The sequence below is a fragment of the Semicossyphus pulcher genome, unplaced genomic scaffold, assembly GCF_022749685.1.
Source record: "Semicossyphus pulcher isolate SPU_LCO1_2020_fin unplaced genomic scaffold, fSemPul1.0.p SCAF_26, whole genome shotgun sequence".
NCBI lineage: Eukaryota > Metazoa > Chordata > Actinopteri > Labriformes > Labridae > Semicossyphus > Semicossyphus pulcher.
This window is the reverse complement of record NW_027211700.1, coordinates 5146496-5167257: the sequence shown is the minus strand read 5'-3', so window position 1 is coordinate 5167257 and position 20762 is coordinate 5146496. Positions and strand designations below refer to the sequence as shown.

Sequence of the window (20762 nt, the reverse complement as noted above, 5' to 3'; positions counted from 1 at the left end):
GTGAGAAATGCAGCTTTCATTGAATCGGAGGCAGCTAGCGAGTAATAAAAGCAGAAAAGGGCTGATGACTGTACTACAGCGTTGCATCATGGGAAGGCTACTCTTCTCTGAAAGGCTGCTGTCCTCACCCAGAAACATTTTAACCCTTTACCTTTCTCTCCTTCATTGTAGTCGAATAGTAGGCAAGAGCTTTCTATTACATGCTGTTTTTATTTCCTTTCTGTCATCAGACTTACAGTAGATCTTTTCTCTCTCCTCTCCCTCTTCACAGATCAGAATAAGAGACCCTAACCAAGGAGGTCGAGACATTACAGAGGAGATTATGTCAGGGGGCCGCAGTGGCTCTACACCTACCCCACCACAGGTGAGAAACACCATGATCTGGAGTAAATACTGTCAACATAACAGAAATACAGTTCTAGTTTCCCTTTGATTTGGAGATAAATCCCCTCTGGAAATGGTAAAATTGAAGGATTGTGAAACAAGCTGGAAAAAGACTTGCAGATGATGCGAAAGGAGTCGGCATCAGTGCTTCACTAACACTCATGGAGTTAATTTAGACACTCATAGATCCAATTAATTAGGGTGGGTGTTAACAGTGTTTATTTGGATCCCCAACTGTTGTTGCCATCGACTTTATATGTAGCAATGTTATACGTTTCACACCACATCGAATTAACAATTTTAGTTGCTTTAATTGCCTGTTTTTAGCAATGTTTTTTGTGTTGCTGCTGGGAGGAGTGCCACACACTTATCCCACTCAGCTATGTTGAGATGCTGGAATAAATTAGTCGTGCTGCTGCTGCCGATGCTTTGTTAGTCAAAGACTAAAGACAAACTTTACAGCGGATAGCTTGAGATTGGATTCTGCAAAACCGACGGCCGAGGAGCACTTTTTGAGAATGATCTCCTCACTTTAGTTAGTTCTACAGCATGCTGCGATGTGTCTGAATGAAGCGCTCACCTTACTATAAACAACTGAAGTGAAATAGTAGCTGTGTCCCAATTCAGGGGCTGCAGCCTTCAAAGGACGCGGTCTACGGAGGATGAGTCATTCATAGCCTGCGTAGACCGTTACAGCCGAAATGAAATGAGACGGTCTGGTCTACGGAGCATTTCACAAGCTGTTCCCGCCCTTGCCCTTGTGTCACCCAACGCTGCTAGCAACAGGTAGCTAGCCGGCTAACTAGCTAGCATAAGTAACGTCACGTAACTTAACCTATTATCTTAAAGGCAATTTAAAGTTTCAAGGCCCCTTTCATTGTGTATCACTAGCTATTATATTGAATTGAAAACAAAATTTGACATTTAAAAGTTTATTCTTCGGCCGCTTGAGAGTCCATCTCGTTTGAATCTCGGCATATGTTAGGCCGCAAAGGATGCACCCGATGGATCCTTCATGTCCCAGGGAAAGGAGGACGCATTTGTCGTCTGCATGTGAAGGAGCCTTCCTAATTGGGACAGCCTTCGATGCGCCGCCGTGACGCAATTGGCCCTCAAATATGTCTTTCGAAGGCTGCAGCCCCTGAATTTGGACACAGCTAGTGACACAATACTGTTAACTGATATTAATTGATAAAATTGATTCATCGCCCAGATTTAGTTGTCACATAGCAATAACTTCTCAGGGATCCATATAAAATATTGTCCTCATAAAGTCAAATGCTTTTCAACTTTACTGTGTAAATGTCATTTAAGTCTCATTCAAGACAAGAATGTAGTTGCCTGTATTGTCCATGAGGTAATACTTTATTAGTAATGCTGCTGATAATGCCACTACATGTCTAAATCCAACTGATTTGCTCTCATGAGTTCTGACGTGTGGCTGAAACAGCCAACCAGGGACTTGCATAAAAGGAGCTTTTTTTTTCCCCGAGTCGTGGAAACATTAGTTCTGTCCCCACCGCTAAGGTCACTCTGTTCCTTACCTTTCTGTGTGTGCGCGTGTCTCCCTACAGACAGCCATATCTGGATCAGAAAGTACAGCAGTGACCCAGGCCAACGGTGAGAGCGTCCCAGCTGCTGCTACTCCAGCACTGGTTAGACCAGGTAAGTGCCACATGCACAGAGACACAAACACGTATGTACAATATAAACTTATTCTAGTTTTGATGTTGCTCATATTTTAGTCAGCTCGTAATATTTTCCTGACTTATAACACGCTTTTTTATTTGAATTCATGTTTGATATTGATATACAGTTACCTTACAGAACCACGACGTGTGTATTAACACGTATGATACATTTGATTGACTTATCATTTCACTGAAGATCTGGATTTTGCAGTGGCAGGATATTTTGTACCGAAAAAAACCCAAAACATTTTGCCTTTTTCCTTTTCAAAGCCATTAAGTAGCTTTCATTAAGCCTTTTAATAGCTTCTCAATTCAACTTGAGCAGCAGTCTGCTGAAAGCATTTCATTTGCCGCATGTAAATGACTCGTACATTATCCCTGCTAATGGGTTCCTTTGAATATCTATCCACTATTATAGGGGAACTTTGGTATTTTTGAAAGCCCAATTTTACATGTTTGGTGTGTAAATTAAGTGTATAACAACACTTTGAAAGGGATACCTACAGAGATGGAGCTTTTAGCAAACACCCCCTCCAGTGAAAATCAAGTGTTTAACCTTGTAAACATCTCCATGTGGTGTTTCTCATGCGCTAAAAGACATATCAGGGACAACATGAGCAGTCATCTTCATGGCTGGGCCTGTCTGCTTTTACCAAGGACAGGCTGAACAACACGTTTTCAGATTGGCAGGTTTGAGACGTCACAAACCTAAGGAGCCAATCCCGTTAATGGACGGGGTGACGCTATGCATATCATTATGTGTAACCTATGGCAACCACTTCGGCAAGGCGTCATTTTTGCAAACTCACTACTGACTACTAACATTAACGTTACTACTACTGATTAGTACATCTCAAACTGGCTAAGTTTCAACAAGTTGCCACTAAACGATGGCAGAGACGTGTTTTGTTTCCGCGACGGAGGGGGCGGTTGGAAATGTGCATAGTGGGCGGGGCCTATGCAGATTCAGGAAGGTAATTAAACTTATTTTGCAGCAAAAACATATCGGACACATTTATCATTTCAAGCAGAGCATTTTAGATGTCTTGAAACATGACTGGAGCTTCTCTTTAAAAACACAAAAGTCACACAATAAAACAAACTAACCAATCGAAGCAGTGGTTGATCAGCAACTCCCGTGCTCTGCAAAGTATTACTACTGGAGTCTGGTGGCGTTGAAGAGAGCACGCTGTTTCTGGTTTCAAAAAAGTACTTACCATAGCAGAGAGGTCTTTATATCTTAGTATCATTTCTGTAATGTTGTCAGGGCTTGGAGAGCAAACTGATCAGACGCATTTCCCCCCTTGTTGCTGCTTAGGGATAGGTTAATACCCTGGAAAAGGCTTTGCATCTGCACGTCATTTACACACAAAAATTCAGCCTAGGTTAAAAAATACCTGAATTCTCCTTCTTCTCAACTTCTACTGAGATATGAAGATGTACCCTAAGAGAAAGCTTGCGGTTGACCTTGTTGCTACTCATGACTTCATGTTTCATGAATGAATAATCGTACTCAGTTGTAAATTACAGCCTGAGGGGACAAATACCGCAACCAAGTGATGTCTTACAGCTTCCTCTTGGTAATAAGGGACTCATGAGTTCAACCTGGAAAATATTTGGCACTTATTACATGTTCTATTTAAGGAATGTAATGTGAATTTAAGATGATTTTATTGAGGAAATAGATGGCTTGAAATAGATTTGTGGATTTGGGAAGTAGGACAAGAGGAGTGTGTCAAATACCGGAAAAGATATATATATGATGCTGTGGCGATACGTTAATTGAGGGCAGGGCGATTGAAAAGATTAAAGATCGGATGAACTGAACAAAAGTCATTTTGCTCTTCAGAAATCTAACGTCTTTTTTCCAACTCAACAGATGACAGAGGCAAACCTTCGCCCCCTCCTCTGTCAAAGACCCCTGAACTTGCTAAGGGTGACCCCATCCCCACAGAGGCTGCCTTCTCTGACACGAACACTAAGCCCCCCTCGCCCCCTGTCCTATCAGAAACAGAGGAAGCCCCCGTCGACACTACTCCTGCACTAGCACCCAGTGCTCCTGTTGCAGATGTGATGGATGCTCCCCCACCTCCCCGGGAAGCAACCCCAACTCCCCAATCAGCGCCAGAGGTGCCTGCCTACCCTGCACCCCTCCCTGACCCTGTACCATCCTCTGCTGCAAAAGACAAAACAGACACAGAGGCAAAAGAGGAGGAGGAGGAGGATGAAGCAGAGGAGGTAGCTGCCTCTTTGGATACACCCCTTGCACCTTCCTCCACCACCAACGGTGTCACAGAGGTGGAGTCAGAGAAGCTGTCAGTTGTGTTGCCAGCCACTCACATGGAGGCCCCTCTGGAGTCTCCCATCGCTCAGCCAGAGGAGCTCCGCCTCCCCAACGGTCTGCCGCTGCCGGCCCCTCAGGACCCTGAGGGGCCCGCTGTCAGTATGGCTGAACATGACGACAGCCCGATTGCTGAGCCAGAAATCAGCCAACAGTCTATCACGCAGACCTCCACAGCCATCACTCACGCAGCGCCTACGCCTGCTGTCCAGGCCGCAGCTGTCGAACAGCCTGTACCCCCGCCTGCTGTTGAAGAGATTCCCGCTGATCCCGCTGATCCCGTCGAGCCCGTCGAGCCCGTCGATCCCGTCGTCCCCGCTCAGCCTGCCCAGCCTGCCCAGCCTGCCCAGCCTGAGACCCAAGACACGGTTCCTCCAGTTGCCCTGGATGTCAAAGAAGATACCCCAGTTCCCGAGACCACTGTAACAGAAGAGAAGCCATCTCCTGCAGAGGCGGTTTCCAGCGTCACTGACAGCGCCCCGGAAACGGTGCCCACTCCTCCTCCTCCCGCAGCAGAGGAGAGAGAGGACACTCCTCCACCCCCGACAGTCGCCCCTGCCCTTGTAGAAACTACTATGCAAGGTCAGTCACTTCAAAAAGGCTCAATTATATGATAGTCATTCACACTCATTCATAAGAAATCTTAATTCTTCTGTCAGATATGATTGTATCACTCAAAACTTTCTGGTGTTTGTTCCCTCCTGTAGCTGCTGTGTCTGTGCCAAAGAAAAAGAGGAAGATGAAGGATCTGAACAAAAAGGAGGCCGTGGGAGACCTCCTCGATGCCTTTAAAGAGGTGTGTGTGCAGTATTTATACACACATTTCCATGCTTTTACACCCTTTTAACAGTTTTTCTAAACTCTTTGACATGATGTAGATGGCATTCTGACTGTGGTAACCCCTATCTTTTAACCAGGAGCAGGTAGTGGCCCCACCAGAGCCCGAGCCAGCCCCTGCTCCAGCACCAGAGACGCAGCCCCCTGCTGCTACCCCTCCTGCCCCAGAGGAGGCTGACCTGACCTGGGAAGACAAGGAAGACAAGCTGGATGCTGAGAACATTCAGCCTGATCCTAATGACGCGACCGCCACTGACAAGAAGTACCAGTACAAAGAGGGTGGGTCCATGAACCTTGACACCTTTAAATTCTTTATGCTGGCAATTTCGTGTGATCTTATCTCACGAGTTAGCGATTTGTCAGATGACTACCTTTATGTTTATGCTTTGTCCGATATGAGGAGTGTCTTATGACCTGGTTGTGAGTCTGCTGGTGTGAGTGTTTAGAGGAAAACGATACTTAAGTGATGGGAATACATACTATTCGAACAATGAGCCACAGGAAGGAGGAGAATCATCACACTTAGCCTTCTGGAAGCTTTTTTCTATTAATAGAATGAATAATAACAGCAGCCGTTTTTACATTGTAATGTACCCACATATGTACTTTGTGTTACCACAAACACAGATCATCCATACTTTAGTCGACCTATTCATTCAATGATGAACTGATTCTTTTGCTAGCCTGTCTGCCACCCTGTGGACACTATGATGCATGAAAAGTACAGCTGTGTAGGAAGCTGTGCGTCTGTCCCAGTTTCATTCTCAGTTGATACTGAGGCTGTAATACTTTCATAATAAAAGAACATTCTGGTCATTTCCTGTTCTGGTTTCTCTTTCAGAGCAATGGAAGCCAATCAACCCAGAGGAGAAGAAGCAATACGACAGAGAGTTTCTTCTGGGCTTCCAGTTCATCGGCGCCAGCATGAACAAGCCTGAGGGTCTTCCAGCCATCAGTGATGTTGTCCTGGACAAGGTGGGACCTCTCACTCTAAAGATACATTTAGTCTTGACTTATTTCTCTTACGTCGATAACTTGTCTAGTTAATATTTGATATAATTTGTCCTTGTGTTAAAAACACTTTGGAATTTAGTTTGCTAAATATACACACTTTATTCTTACACTATAGGTTCCTCTTGCTTGCGTTCGTTGTGTTCCTGAGGCTTCAATCTTTCGCATCATTATCTAAATTGATCTAAAATTAAAATCCATATTAGCTTTAGTATAATTACATAACTTGCATAACCTTAGGTGAAGGAAGCATTTGAAGATACAAATAAATGACGATCACAACTGTTTAGGGATGTGTACCAACACCTGGTATTAAACTGGCCCTGGGGCTGAATTATGAAAGACCGCAGCATTGATAAACTGACGTTATCACTTCTGTTTTCAGTACTAGAGAAATGACGGAAATTAATTTCCTGTTTATTATTGCTACAAAGGCGTTATCTTATTAATAATCTCAGCATCCGTTTCTAATTTGCAATAAGATTAAGACATTCGTCTGTGATGCACAGTCCCAATCTAGAAGAGAGATCTCTCTCGCGGAGCCTGTGTGCGAGGGGCGGGGGGCAGCTCTCTCTCACACACCCTAAAGCACACATGAGATAATGCTCGTGATGATGGCGGAGAGAACTTAATGTTCAAAAGTGTGGTGACACTTCACCAAAGTCGATGCCGACGATGCTCGTTGCCACAAGAGCAACCGGCTTTTGCTCATAAGGGCGGAAACACGAACGGTCTGTCCAAACAGCTGTCTAAAGTGCCTCATGTACAGGCAGAGAAATGCACCGCTTTCGACTCCCTTGCTGTGAATACTTGTGTATTTTACATTTCAGAAGATAAAGAAATCTTAATTCTGTTAATTTCTTTTGTTTTTTCTCTTAAAAAAATAACAAAAAAGAACCGATAAGAATACCGTTAAAGTACCGGATCGTTAAGCAGGATCGATGAAGAGTAGTAATACTGTTAAATTCTTAACAATACCCATCCCTACAATTGTATGTACTTATGATGTTTCAATACTGTCAATAATTATCATGGCTTATTCATTTAAATAACCTTTTAGCTTAGATTGTACAGATTCTATGCATTTGTAAACAATCAAAATGACTCCTCCTTGCATAATTTAGAGATTAAATAAGTCAGGCATTTGAAGCTTTATAAAGCAGATTTTAGAAATCTTTGAGAATGTCCAAAGTTGTACTGAGGGTTATTTGTATTTTCTTTAGGCTAATAAGACCCCTCTGCGCCAACTGGACCCCAGTCGTCTACCAGGAATGAACTGTGGGCCTGACTTCACACCCTCCTTCGCCAACCTTGGCCGGCCTGGCATGGGAGGAGGAAGCAGAGGACCGGTAAGTTAGCATTTCTAAAGACCTCTTCACTTTGAAGTTTATGAACCTGTGAATAAAATGTTGCGTTCGTCCCTTCTTCACCAGCCTCCAGGTATGGGCATGGGAGTTGGCGGACCACGTCGCTCTCAGCAGATGCAGAGGAAAGAGCCGAGGAAAATCATCACCACCATGTCCCTCGGTGACGACATTCAGCTGAACAAGGCAGAGAAGGCTTGGAAACCTTCAGCGAAGAAAACCACTCGAAGCCGCGGACCAGAGGAAACGGACGACAACGATCCGGAAAACATGAAAACCCAGGATCTGTTTAAACGGGTCCGCAGCATCCTCAACAAACTGACCCCGCAAAAGTTTCAACAGCTAATGAAACAGGTGACGGAACTGACTATTGACACTGAGGAGAGATTGAAAGGAGTCATAGATCTGACCTTTGAAAAGGCCATCTCCGAGCCAGACTTTTCCGTGGCCTATGCCAACATGTGCCGCTGCCTTATGGGGGTAAGTGATGCCGCACACATTGTGGACATATGTGTTATGTATTATGCTAGGACTGTTATGGTTGAAGATTTTAATCCTGCAGGTGTGCAATGATGTATTAGGGGTGTAAATCACAAGTTTAATCGTAGAACTATATTTAGATTGTAATTTTCCAAAGTGTGTCGTGATATGATTTATTTTCCTTTTAATTCATGGGCCTGAGATGAGATGTTTTCATTAACATTTAAATCAAAAACAATCAAATATTGCAGGCATGCATTTTTTGACCCACAATTCTTTGTGCAATGGAATTGACTGCACTGTAAAGAGAGCACAGACTGCAATGAATATCTAAGCAACAGGATAAAAGTTCAAAGCACCGTGTCCGAATTGTCTGCAAACTGCATGTGAAGTACAAACTGTGTGAGGGCAGCTGCAGTACACACTGTGCTTAAAAGAACAAGTATTCGTTCTGTAACGCAGGGATGATATGGTCGTAACAACCCATAATGCAACACTCTCTGCTCTCTTAAAGGAGAACCACCAACCGATCATGACAATAACACTAGTTCATCTAGTTTTAATTTTGGCAGCTATTTTATAGTTGGTCTTCAGATGAAAATTCTTAATAGTTTAAGTCACATTTTAGTAATTTTTTACCCTTCATAGTTCTAGTCGACGAAAACTCAAAACATTTTAGTCCAGTTTGAGTCAATAAAAAGTCACATCACATTTCAGTCATTACTTTTAGTCAAAAACGTTTTCTCTCTTGAGAAAATATGACCCCCTCTTCTAGTCTCCCTCTTCTCATTTTTACCTGTTTGCTTCAGGTAATATGAACACTTTAAATTTCAGCAGGTCATTCATACAGTAAATGAACAATAAACTTCTCATTTAAACAGACTGACTGAGGTGCCGGTTTAGCTCAGTGGTTAAATCGGCGGCCAATACAGAGGCAATAGTCCTCGGCCCTTTGCCGCATGTCGTCCCCACTCTTCTTTCCCCTGTTTCCAATACAGTCCACTGTCCTTTCTGTCAATAAATGTGTAAAAAAGACCAAAAAACAACAGTTTGACTGAAGCAGACAGCCAGTGTTCGCTCATTTTTGTGCAGAAGAAGCGCCAAATGACGCCTAAAACACCGCTTCATCTGTGCACACGCACAGAGCCTGAAGCAGAAAGCCTGAGTTAACATTCATAACCACCTTTGTGATGCCTGTTATCTCCAACCACGTTACCCAGTAACAGGAATGCATTGCTTGTGTTTTGACAGATGAGACGCACAGTGGGGGAAAATATCATGTTTTTAGTCCTTAGTCAACACTTAAGTCCTGTCACGTCTCGTTAACGAAAACTAAACATCGTCAGACTATCAACAATCTATTTTTAACTCATCAACCTCTTCGTTATGGAAAAAAGGTCGTTGGCGAACATTGATCATCATAATTTCCGTTAACAAAATCAACACTGAGTTGATCTGATCAGTAACCTCCTGTTCGAACACTGTAACAATGGTTGATTATCAGCACTGAAGGAGGGCATCTTATCACCTAGGGCTGATAGAAGTTCGCTATTTGATGATGAAATTGTATCACAACTAACTTGTTACTTGCAGACACTCATAAAATGATTATTTAAGTTATACTGGTTACAAATGTATAATAATCATTAGGACTAACAACGACTGGACAGACCTTTGAATAATTTGCTCACTGCTAAACAACACAACAAGAGTTTGAACATTTTGAAATGAGTTTTTACACATGTAGATGTTGAGCAAGAAACACAGAAATAGTTAAAACATTTCCTGGCAGATTACCAGGAATAATAATAATGAATCATTTGATCGTGTTGTTTTGTGTGCTGTCCCAGTAGGTAGCAAACTTACCTGAGAAGTTACACTTATTTGGTAATTGTGGCAGTTTAAAAATGCTTCTTCCAGGCTCCAGTGATGACCTTAAATGAGTGCCACGTGTCTGGGCCGTACACTCTGTATTTTCCTGCTCTTCTTTTCTGATGTACATTTTCTCTCTTCAGCTCAAAGTCCAAGCCACAGATAAGCCGGGAGTCACTGTGAATTTCCGCAAGCTGCTGCTTAATCGATGCCAGAAGGAGTTTGAGAAGGACAAAGATGACGACGAGATCTTCGAGAAGAAGCAGAAAGAGCTGGAGGCCTCCTCATCGGTACAGTATTACCTCATAAATTACGAGTTGGACAGGGGTTTAGACTGTTTTTTTGAAGCGTCTTTAGTTTTTAAGGCATAATACAAACACAATACAGCATTTGTCTAATGTAGTTTATACTGTAGATACTTTTTGTATTTTGCTCTTGAATTGCTGCATCGCGACAATAACATCAAAGATAAAAGTAGACAAATAAAGGATTTTGTCCTCCAAATAGCTATCAATATCACATCAGTTGGAAGCCATCGTGCAAAGAGAAAAACAGCTAACCAATTTCCTTTTTTAATCCCCCCTTACACGGGACATTGTCTCTCTGGCAGGAGGAGGAGAAGCAGCGGCTCACTGATGAGCTCCGGGATGCTAAAGACAAGGCCAGGAGGCGCTCAATGGGCAACATCAAGTTCATCGGTGAGCTGTTCAAGCTGAAGATGCTCACAGAGGTCATCATGCACGACTGCATTGTAAAGCTGCTCAAAAATCACGACGAGGAGTCGCTGGAGTGCCTGTGCAGACTGCTGTCCACCATCGGCAAGGACCTAGACTTTGAGAAGGCCAAGGTACAACACACAGAACAGTTTTTAATTCTATGTTGCAGCTGTAGTGAAGGAGACGGGGTCGATAAACTGTTGTTTTCCTCCTCAGCCTCGTATGGACCAGTACTTCACCCAGATGGATAAAATAATAAAGGAGAGAAAGACCAGCTCCAGGATCCGCTTCATGCTCCAGGATGTGATTGACCTTCGACGGGTAAAGCAGAAACACTACTTTTTATACTGAAGGATCAGCGTTTAATCATTCTCTTTTTATTGCACGATCATGTTGAGCATACTCTGTTCATTCTGTCAGGCTTTGCATGCTGATAAAGCAAAGCAAATGTCCATAAAAGTTTCTGAGAGTGTGACTGTGTGTGTTTTCATATTTGGTTCTACACCGAATTGCTTTAAAAAAACAGCCCAAATGGACAGAAAAAGATTCGTTTCTTGAGTGGTTTCAGTATGAACAGAGGATTTCCAAACCAACTTTGAAACTTCTATATCTCTTGATAGACCCATTGAAGTGGTAATCTCGAAAATCTCAGTTTCGTTCTCTTTGACCTATGGTGATAAACGGTAATTGCGGGAGCACTCCTTTTCAGACTGTTTGCTTCATCTGAGCGTCGAGTTTGTTTCTTTTTCTTTGGATTTTCACTTCTTGTTGAAGTTGTATCTGTAGTCATCCATCTTTTCTTTGTGTGTTCAGCCATAGTAGATTACTGTTTACTCGCAACACTTGCAGAGACGGGAAAAGCAGCCGCTTAGCTCCGCCTACCCTCTCTGGCAGACCAACCACTGCTGGCTGATGGAAAACGCGTCACTAACTGGACGCCGCTTGTGACACCCAGTCTGTAATACTGCACATGCAAAGGATTTCATCAGTGGGCCATAGGCTCAATCACCATTGTGTTACCTCATTGGGCGATAGATAGAGACTTAACAGACATTTATTTACATGAAAACCTTCTAGATTAGCACTTTAATGTTGCATGTATTTACGGACTGTACGTGGTGTTGTGCACAGCCCCAGAGACGTCCACACTGGTCCTGCAGCCCTGGCCTGTGTGAGTCTCGTTTATGGGTTAAGAAAGAAAAGTCCTGCTCAGCCCTTTAATGCAGCGCAGCTCCTAAACATAGACCTGCTCTGTGCCATAGGCTGAGACAACACATGCCACCGTCTCATCTGGTAGCATGTTAATTTACTTCTGCTGTGGGCTGAATTAACATGTCCTAAACGTGTCTAAGAGTATCCAGTGTTTCCATTTGTTGTTGTCTTAGTGCTATAAAGCCGTCCATTGTAGTCTTGTTGCTCTGAAGGAATGCTGCAGTCCTGTAGTTATGCTCCCAGTCCCGCCCACACACTGTTACAAAACTTGCTGTCTTCAGTGCTTTTACAAGCCAAAAATCAGCTGCTCCAAGTCAGCGCAGTGGCCCAATTTCACTGAGAAACACACAAACACACTTTGTTTCCTTTGTTGGGAAAGGCTGAAGAAAAGAGTTGAGAGTCTTATGGATGTTGTTCTCTTCTAATACTATCCCTTTGTCATAATATGTATCTAACATGTGTGTGATTAGTCTGCAGAATCGCTTATTCTTTTAAATGTTAAGATGTGTAGAAGGAATTTATGATATGCACAAAAGATCTTTTTAAACCTTTGAAAACCCCCATAAACACCAAACATGACACAGATGGAACCATCAACAAATTATTCTGTTGTCACTTCCCTTTACCCTGTACTCATAATATCTACCCCCACGCCTCCTCAGAACAACTGGGTGCCCAGGCGAGGCGACCAGGGCCCCAAGACCATCGACCAGATCCACAAAGATGCTGAGCTGGAGGAGCACAGGGAGCACATGAAGGTGCAGCAAGCCCTCGTCACCAAGAAGGACTCAGGCGGCCCCGGAGGCAGGATGGGAGGAGGAGGAGGAGGCGGCTCTGGAGGTCGTGGGGGCCCTCACACCCCAGGCCGTGGCGCTCCCCCTCAGGACGAGGGCTGGAATACAGTGCCCATCTCCAAGAACCGACCTATAGACACCTCTCGCCTTAGCAAAATCACAAAGGTAGGAGAGAAAGGTGGCTTTTGTTGTCTCTTGTTTGTACTTTCAGCAAGTTAAGTGTTTTTAACCCAGAGTCTCCTCTTTCAGACTCCTGTTCTTGACTTCAACAATCAGTTGCTCGCCCCTGGTGGTAAAGGCACATGGGGCAGCTGGGGTAAGGGCAGCAGCGGTGGCACCAGCACCAAACCTGCAGAACCTGGTAGGTTTCCCAGACTTATGTGGTTTTACATGAAATGTATATCTTGATGAGTGCCTCAAAGATGAAACTCATGCATGTACTGTGTGTGTATTTTCCTTCATAGGCTCAGAGTCAGGCGGCCGTCCAGCTACGAGCACCCTGAACAGATTCTCAGCCTTACAGCAGTCTTCATCCTCCTCTTCAGCGGACTCAGACAGACGAGTTCCTCAGAGGTAATCAACAGGACACAATTCAGTGCATCGAGATAGAAACTTTCACCTTTTAAAAGTACTGTGGGACCCTCATTTAACTCTCCCTGACTCTTCTGTGTCTCTGTTGTCTTACAGAAACAGCTCGAGTCGAGAGCGTGGTGATAACTTCGACCGCTCTAATCGCGGCAGTGACAGATATGACAGACGGGATGACCGTCGGGACGACCGCCGGGACGACCGTGATAGGAACAGGTTGCAGGTCACCAAGCGCAGCTTCAGCCGGGAGACTGAAGGCCGGAGCCGGGAGAGAGAGCAGCGCGGGTCGGCCGATCCTGTCCGCAGGGTAGCGAGTATGACGGACGACAGAGGCAGCAGAGAGAGAGCCAGGAGCAAAGAGAACGGTAGCGACATGCATATTGAAACTTCCATCAAATTGTTTCTAGAAAGAAAAATATTCTCTGTAACTTTGAAATAATCATCGTTGGAAAGAGAATAATGGCAAAAAACAGGCATCCATTAAACATTTTTTTCAGCCCTGTGCCTGGAACAAAACTGAAAGCTAATATTTCTAATTTAGCTTGTTTTATTTCAGCATAAGTGAGCATAGACTCGGGTTTCTAGAACAGAATAGTAATTCCCTTTTTTGTGTGTGTTTACAGCGAAGCGACAAGCAGCTGCCACCCCTCCACCTCCCCAGACCCCCACCAAGCCTGCCTTGACCGAGGAGGAGCTGAGCAAGAAGTCCACAGCCATCATCGAGGAGTACCTCCACATAAACGACATGAAGGTACGCAAGGATACAGGAAGGCGTCTTTCAGTCCTATAAGCACTAATGCTTTAGTATCTGCAAGCATTGTTATCTGTGAATCCTTTGCCTGTGTATACTACAGAGGAGATACCAGCATCCACTAGCAGCCATTAGCATTTAGCAACATGAACATTTACAGCTGTCTATGTGTTCTCCTCCGTCCCAACAGGAGGCCCTGCAGTGTGTGCAGGAGATGAACAGCACTCAGCTGCTGTTTGTGTTTGTACGAAACGGGCTGGAGTCGACGCTGGAGCGCAGCACCATCGCCAGAGAGCACATGGGCCTGCTCCTGCACCAGCTCATAAAGGCCGGCACCCTCTCAACAGAGCAGTACTATAAAGGGTCAGTATGGAGCCCAACAGAGGTGGTTCAGAAGGAGAAGTTATGGACTTGGGCTGAAGTGGTTTCAAATGTGTCTTTGGATGTCACATAAAATATATTTTTTGTTCGGGCGCTTAAAGCCGGAAATAGATCTCAGAGCACCATGATAGACAGAGTCAACAGGTGAAGAGAGTGACCTGAAGCATGTACTAAACATCCCCATAGTACAGCACAGAGTTTGTCAAATATCACTATCTTAAAGGGCCAGTTTGCCCGATTTTCAACCTCAATCCTATCATGCTATTTTGGGGCGCTAGTGCCATTATTGCATCATCTGGCGGAGGCCAGGGAGCTCGCTAAACTACACTTCCTCACTCTACGCCTCCGATGTCATGTCTCATTCAAAATCGTCAGGTTTAAAATGTAGACTGCAGACCTGAAGATTTTTTTAGACGATTCCCTGGTATATTCTCATTGTATTTCAGATTCTGTACCGCTCTGAGCCGTTGCCTGCAGTGAAACGGTAGTATTTCACTCCAGTTTCTCTCGCTGGGACGTTCCTTTCAGAGTGAGGGGCGCAATGCACGCTGGGTGTTGTAGGAATGTAGAATGGGCAAAACCACGAGCAGTTTGTACAACTTTCTCCACAGCTATGGCATAAATTTCAAACATTATTGCTTCTATCGATTACAGAGAACACCAGCTTTGACTGACAGTGGCTTTTTCCAGGGGTGGATTGCTCCTTTATTTAGTATGCCTTGTGTAGACATGATGCAGGGAAGCCAGGCTAGCACCAGAACATTACTATGGTTTTGTCTTTAACACTAGTCTGAGGTAGAAGAGGAATTCACCAGCAGGCTTTCATATTCAGACCCCATTTCTACGTAAATAGTGAAAAGAATTGGTCCTAGAACAAGTCCTTGTGGAACACCTGGTGACATTGAAAAGGTTTGAGGAAAGACCACTGAGCTGCACATATGGCTTATGATGGGAGAGGTATTTTAATTGCAAACAGAAAGCTTGGTCTGACAATCTCTGGCATAAAATGTTGTGCTCAACATGAATGGCTATACAAACTGTAAATTTTATAAATATAAAAATCCAAGTGCCGTTGGATCAAACTCTTCTGTGAGATGCAAAATAGCAGTTTCAAGCTTAGACTGAAAGTTTGTGACAGCTGGATTTTAAATTAACAAACACCCACGGGGGCAGTGCTGCCTTTAAGTAGTAAAATAGTATCTGTAAAGTAATACTTTTGAGCAGTTGCTGAAATTGAAAAATCTTTAAGCCCCTTGCTCATCCAAAGATGTCAGTTTCAATATGTTTGTGTTAATGTTTGTGCATATTGCTCCCCGTCTGTCGAGTCATTTTGAACCATCTCCTCGTCCTTTGAATACATTTTAAAATAGCTTCTGTGTGCGTATTTCCTCAGGCTTCAGGAAATCCTGGAGGTGGCTGAAGACATGGCGATAGACATCCCCCACATCTGGCTGTACCTGGCAGAGCTGATCACTCCCATGCTCCATGAGGGAGGCATCCCCATGGGAGAACTTTTCAGGTCAGTCCACGGCTTTGCTCGGCCCCTCAACATGTTAGAAAGAAGATGATGCACGTCTGGGTTGTTTTGGATTTGTTAGCTTGACGTTTAACTTTACCTTTTTTGTGTTTCCAGGGAGATTTCAAAGCCTTTGATTCCTCTGGGCCAAGCCGGGGTCCTGCTGGTCCAGATCCTCACTTTACTGTGCAAAGGAATGGTGAGAACCACTCGATTATAATCGCTGATCTGTCTCACATCGCGTATAAGAGTGTTCTTCTGACTGCTGAGGGCTTTTGAACATTTTTAAAAACACTTATTCAAACATTGTCATTTACTTTGAAGCTTAATCCAAAAGGCAGCTGCACTTGGCTGAAGTTCTTGAAGACGTTTCACCTCTCATCCAAAGGGCTTGTTCTGTTCTAAACTGACTGGTGGACAGAGCTAGAGATATTAGCCTCTGGAGGTCGTTAGTATGCTAATAGATGTGTAATCAAGGGAGAGCGGTTAAGCTCGACTGTTGACCAAATAGCACCGAGAGCAGGACTTATGCAGTACGATGCAATGCAGGGACCTTTACATCAGGGAAACAGAACTGTTGCCTTTTGGATTAAGCTTCAAATTACCATGACCTGCATGACTGAGAACCTTCATAGACATATACTCTATATAAATGCTTCAACGTTAAAAAAAAAAACCTCTTCAACAACACATAGTTACACTTAGACACAAGAATGTAAATATGTAAGTTAATATCAGTCACTCAGTACAACTAATCCGTCTCTCCCCTCAGAGCCATAAAAAAGCAGGCACGATGTGGAGGGAGTCCGGTCTCCGGTGGAAGGACTTCCTCCCCGAGGACGTAGATGTCAACAAGTTTGTTACAGAAAAGGTGAGAGGTCGCTCAGCGTCATCACCATCAACTGAAAAACTTTTTTATTTTTTATTTTAATGTAGTATTTTTTGGAATATTACAATTGTAATCTTGAAGATCTCAGTTTCTCTTTGGCGCCACCTGTGGCGATAAACGGTAATTACAGGAGCACACTTCCCAGATATCCAGACAGTGCTGCATGTGTGACGTCCACGGTTGGCTCCGGTTGTAACTCTTGACTTTCCTGGCTGATGGTCGCTTTCCTTTTTAGACTGTTTGCTTCATCTGAGTGTCGAGTTTGTTTAACTTCTTTATGAAGTTGTATCTGTAGTCATCCATCTTTTCTTTGTTTGTTCAGCCATAGTAGATTACTGTTTACTCGCAACACTTACAGGGAGCGCAAAAGCAGCCGCTTAGCTCCGCCTACCCTCTCTGGCAGACCAACCACTGCTGGCTGATGGAAAACACGTCACTAACTGGCGCTTGTGATTTTTTCCTTGAAAGTCGCCACAGACACCCAGTCTGTAATACTGCAAATGCAACGGCTTTCATCAGTGGACCAAAGGCTCAATCACCATTGTGCTAACCCATTCGGTGATAGATAGTGACTTCATCTTTAAACAGTTGTTAATATCAAAGATTAGAGCCCAACTGATTTTAGTGGGAGAAATAATAACCTATTACAGATATGGATTAGTGGATTGTCCCCTGATTTACATCATTGCGGTGCAAAGATACTAAGGCCACTTTCCTAAACAAATAACTTCATTAAACAATATGTAACATTATTATACATTATTAACCAGTTCTTGTGCAGACCTCTGTCTGCTCAGCAGTATTGCTCTGCTACCTGTGCTGCAGATACTCCTGAGAGTATTGTAAATAACTACTTTGGAGCACACTCTGTACAAACCATTCCTAAATCACCCCAAGCATTGTTTAATGCTTTATGTGTTCTTTAGAAAATGCTTCCACATCTCTTATATTAGAAAACATTCACTGATAATAATGATATTACCTGCTGGTTATATCGGCCAAACTGTATCCATGTTGGTCCGGTTCAGTAGCAATAAGAAGAAGCCAGAGCTCAGGAGTGTAAAAGTGGAAGGAGAGTGATTCAGAGATAACATGTTTGAGAGTTGAAGAGTTCAGCATGTTCTTTTTTTTAAACAGGATGTGGAGTTCACACTGGGCGACGAGTCAGAGAAAAGCAAAAAGAATGAGCTGAGCTCTGCAGAGCTGACCAAACAGCTGGAACGACTGATCCAGGACAAGGCCGACAACCAGAGGGTCTTTGACTGGATCGAGGTTTGTGCATAATGTCTCGTATTTCTAGGAACATGTAACGTCCATCTTTAATTTACATGAGTTTTTTAACGTGTGTAAATATATTTCCTCTGTGCAGGCCAACCTGGACGAGCAGCAGGTCTCGTCTAACATGTTTGTCAGAGCTCTGATGAACTGCATCTGCCAGTCAGCTGTCGTCTGTGAGTCAGCACTCTTAAAGCAGACTTATGTCTGAGCAGAGATATGGATGACTAAGCATCACTTTTTGCTGTTGACAGAAACATATGCTTGATGCATGTGGGGTCTTTTTAATGACGTTTTCCCAAAATGTCTGCTTGTAGGTGAGAACCCCTATAAGGTGGACGGTGAGCAGATCAAACAGAGGGCCAAGCTGCTGCAGAAATACCTGAAGGATGAACAGAAGGAGCTGCAGGCTCTGTACGCCCTGCAGGCCCTGATGGTGGAGATGGAGCAGCCTGCCAGTGAGTGGCCGTGATCGAGCTCATGTTATCATCACTGATTTATGATATTTATTTCCAATCTCATACAATCACAATTTCTGTTTGTGGGACTCACTTTTCTCCAAAGATAATGACGGAAATTCTTATCAATTCTTCTTGTTTTGCTTATTAATGTAAACCGCTGTTTTATTTAAATTGTCTTGAAATATGTTGTGAGCAGGCCGTGTCTCTCTCCCCTCCATCAGATCTGCTGCGGATGTTCTTTGACACTCTTTACGACGAGGACGTGATCAAAGAGGAGGCCTTCTACAAGTGGGAGTCTAGCAAAGACCCCGCCGAGCAACAGGGCAAGGGCGTGGCCCTCAAGTCCGTCACCGCCTTCTTCACTTGGCTCCGCGAGGCCGAGGACGAGGACGAGTCCGACAACAGCTAGGGCCCGCTGGAAGGAGCTGTGTGAGGTCGGAGAGGATCCTTGGGGAGAGCGTGAATGTTTCGTGGACGATTCAGACTCTGAATCAGAAAAAAACCTTCTGCATAAACAGAAAAAAAGCAAGAAAAAAAATTCTTCAACTGGGAGAGATTGTATTATGGATCGAACGTTCGATCGTGTTATTTTTTTCTTTTCTTTTTTTGGGTTTCTTATATTTTCTTGAGCAACCGAATGTCTTTTTTGAAATAAATGAAATACCAGATTAAATAGAGAGAATAGATATGAGAGAGAGAATGCTGAGAAGCGTTACAAGCCGCGGGAGATGATGTTGTTTCCTTCAGTATTTTTTTGAGGTTTATCTCCTGTTTTTCAAATGGCTGTTCTTTGCCACGGCAACACTATTCAAGACACTTTGCTTATTGACAAATATAAAAAAAGAAACTTTAAAGGCTGTTCACATCTATATTTTTGATGACTTCATCCTTTATCATGTGGACACGTTACAACAGCAACATTGTCATGTCACGTGTTTGATCTACATGACGCTCTTGTGTAGACGGTTAGCTTTTTGTTCCTCTTCTTTCGGGTGTTGGATGAGTGGAGTGAGTGTTTTATAATAAAAAAGAAAACTACAAAGAGAAGTGGCGGATGCTGTCTAACAGACATTTCAGACAGGAGTTAGAGTAACGGTTGTTGGACTCCCGAGGATTACACGCATCCTTAACGAGGACTGTCGCTGAGGAGAGGGGCAACGAACATTTACCATTTTGCTGCTTGGGGAAAATGATGCTTCCCCGACGCCCTTCAAATCCCGACATCCCCTCCCATGTGTCTGTTTCACTTGTTTCCTGCGCTTCAGAAAACAAACTGTGGACAAAGGGAGAGCGAGGGCTCACGGCTGCACCCTCCTACGAAGCCTGTTGTCAAATTTTAACAATATAAGATATCGCTATTGAAACTTGAAAAAAACAAATACAGTTAAAAAAATCCACTTAAATGAAAAAGGACTTTCAAACACAGTACGAATCCTAAAGCCTTTTCTGCTTCCATGAGTGGAAATGCATTTCAGGAGAGTTCTGTAAATATATGATGGATTTTTGTTCTTTTGTTTTCTTTTGTTTTTTTGTTTTTTTTCAAAGAAGCTCTTTTCCCTGTATTTATATTTTTCTCTCCTCGGCTGGCAGAAGGTGCTTGTAATTATCCAACCCAAGTCATTGATTACAGTTTAATTGAAAATTTGTAAATACTTTTTTGCTTTACTTTATTAAAAAAGATATTTAATTAAAGAAAATTAATGCCTCTTTTCACATCCGAAACTGGAAGAGATAATAAAGATTGTTGCCAATAAAAGAAAAACTCCGATACTCATACTTTTGTGGACACTGTTTGGTTCGTCCTAAATCATCAATCAAATTGTCATCCCTCTGTTCTGCCCTACGGAAGCCTTAGCGGACATGTAGCCATACATTATATTTACTCCTTTTTCCCGTGAGAAGTTATTCCTGGTCGTTTTCATGTTATCACAAATCAGATGATCATAACTCGCGTCCCCAGAGCTGCAAAAGCACAACGCAAACAGAAACAGGCCAAACTTACCTCATTAGTGTGGGCGATGGCCACATGGCACGTCCCATGGGCTGTTTCACAAAACAAGAATTCAGAAATCCAGGATAAGAGAAAAACCGAGGACTCGCCTATCCTACTTTGTGCATCCTGGTTTAATCTGTTTCACGCAGGCCAAGCCAGGCTGAACAGGTGCATCAAGGTCAAGCCAGGTTTAAGTAATTCTCATA

The 20762-nt window shown here is 43.5% G+C and overlaps 1 protein-coding gene across 1 annotated transcript in view; it reads left to right on the top strand.

The window, feature by feature from the left end:
- The window catches only part of LOC138604584 (eukaryotic translation initiation factor 4 gamma 1-like), a 49640-nt gene extending 29315 nt beyond the window's left edge, over nucleotides 1–20325 (top strand). Inside the window, exons 10-33 of the mRNA XM_069676529.1 lie at nucleotides 272–364; nucleotides 1959–2049; nucleotides 3955–4998; nucleotides 5124–5212; nucleotides 5334–5532; nucleotides 6095–6228; nucleotides 7488–7613; nucleotides 7698–8108; nucleotides 10124–10270; nucleotides 10591–10827; nucleotides 10913–11017; nucleotides 12571–12867; nucleotides 12952–13063; nucleotides 13167–13275; nucleotides 13390–13655; nucleotides 13914–14041; nucleotides 14232–14404; nucleotides 15816–15941; nucleotides 16056–16137; nucleotides 16711–16809; nucleotides 17965–18099; nucleotides 18197–18278; nucleotides 18420–18560; nucleotides 18785–20325. Of these exons, the coding sequence (XP_069532630.1) occupies nucleotides 272–364; nucleotides 1959–2049; nucleotides 3955–4998; nucleotides 5124–5212; nucleotides 5334–5532; nucleotides 6095–6228; nucleotides 7488–7613; nucleotides 7698–8108; nucleotides 10124–10270; nucleotides 10591–10827; nucleotides 10913–11017; nucleotides 12571–12867; nucleotides 12952–13063; nucleotides 13167–13275; nucleotides 13390–13655; nucleotides 13914–14041; nucleotides 14232–14404; nucleotides 15816–15941; nucleotides 16056–16137; nucleotides 16711–16809; nucleotides 17965–18099; nucleotides 18197–18278; nucleotides 18420–18560; nucleotides 18785–18972 (4614 nt within the window). The 3' untranslated portion in view covers nucleotides 18973–20325. The remainder of the gene's footprint in view (nucleotides 1–271; nucleotides 365–1958; nucleotides 2050–3954; nucleotides 4999–5123; nucleotides 5213–5333; nucleotides 5533–6094; nucleotides 6229–7487; nucleotides 7614–7697; nucleotides 8109–10123; nucleotides 10271–10590; nucleotides 10828–10912; nucleotides 11018–12570; nucleotides 12868–12951; nucleotides 13064–13166; nucleotides 13276–13389; nucleotides 13656–13913; nucleotides 14042–14231; nucleotides 14405–15815; nucleotides 15942–16055; nucleotides 16138–16710; nucleotides 16810–17964; nucleotides 18100–18196; nucleotides 18279–18419; nucleotides 18561–18784) is intronic.
- Nucleotides 20326–20762: the final 437 nt, after the last annotated feature.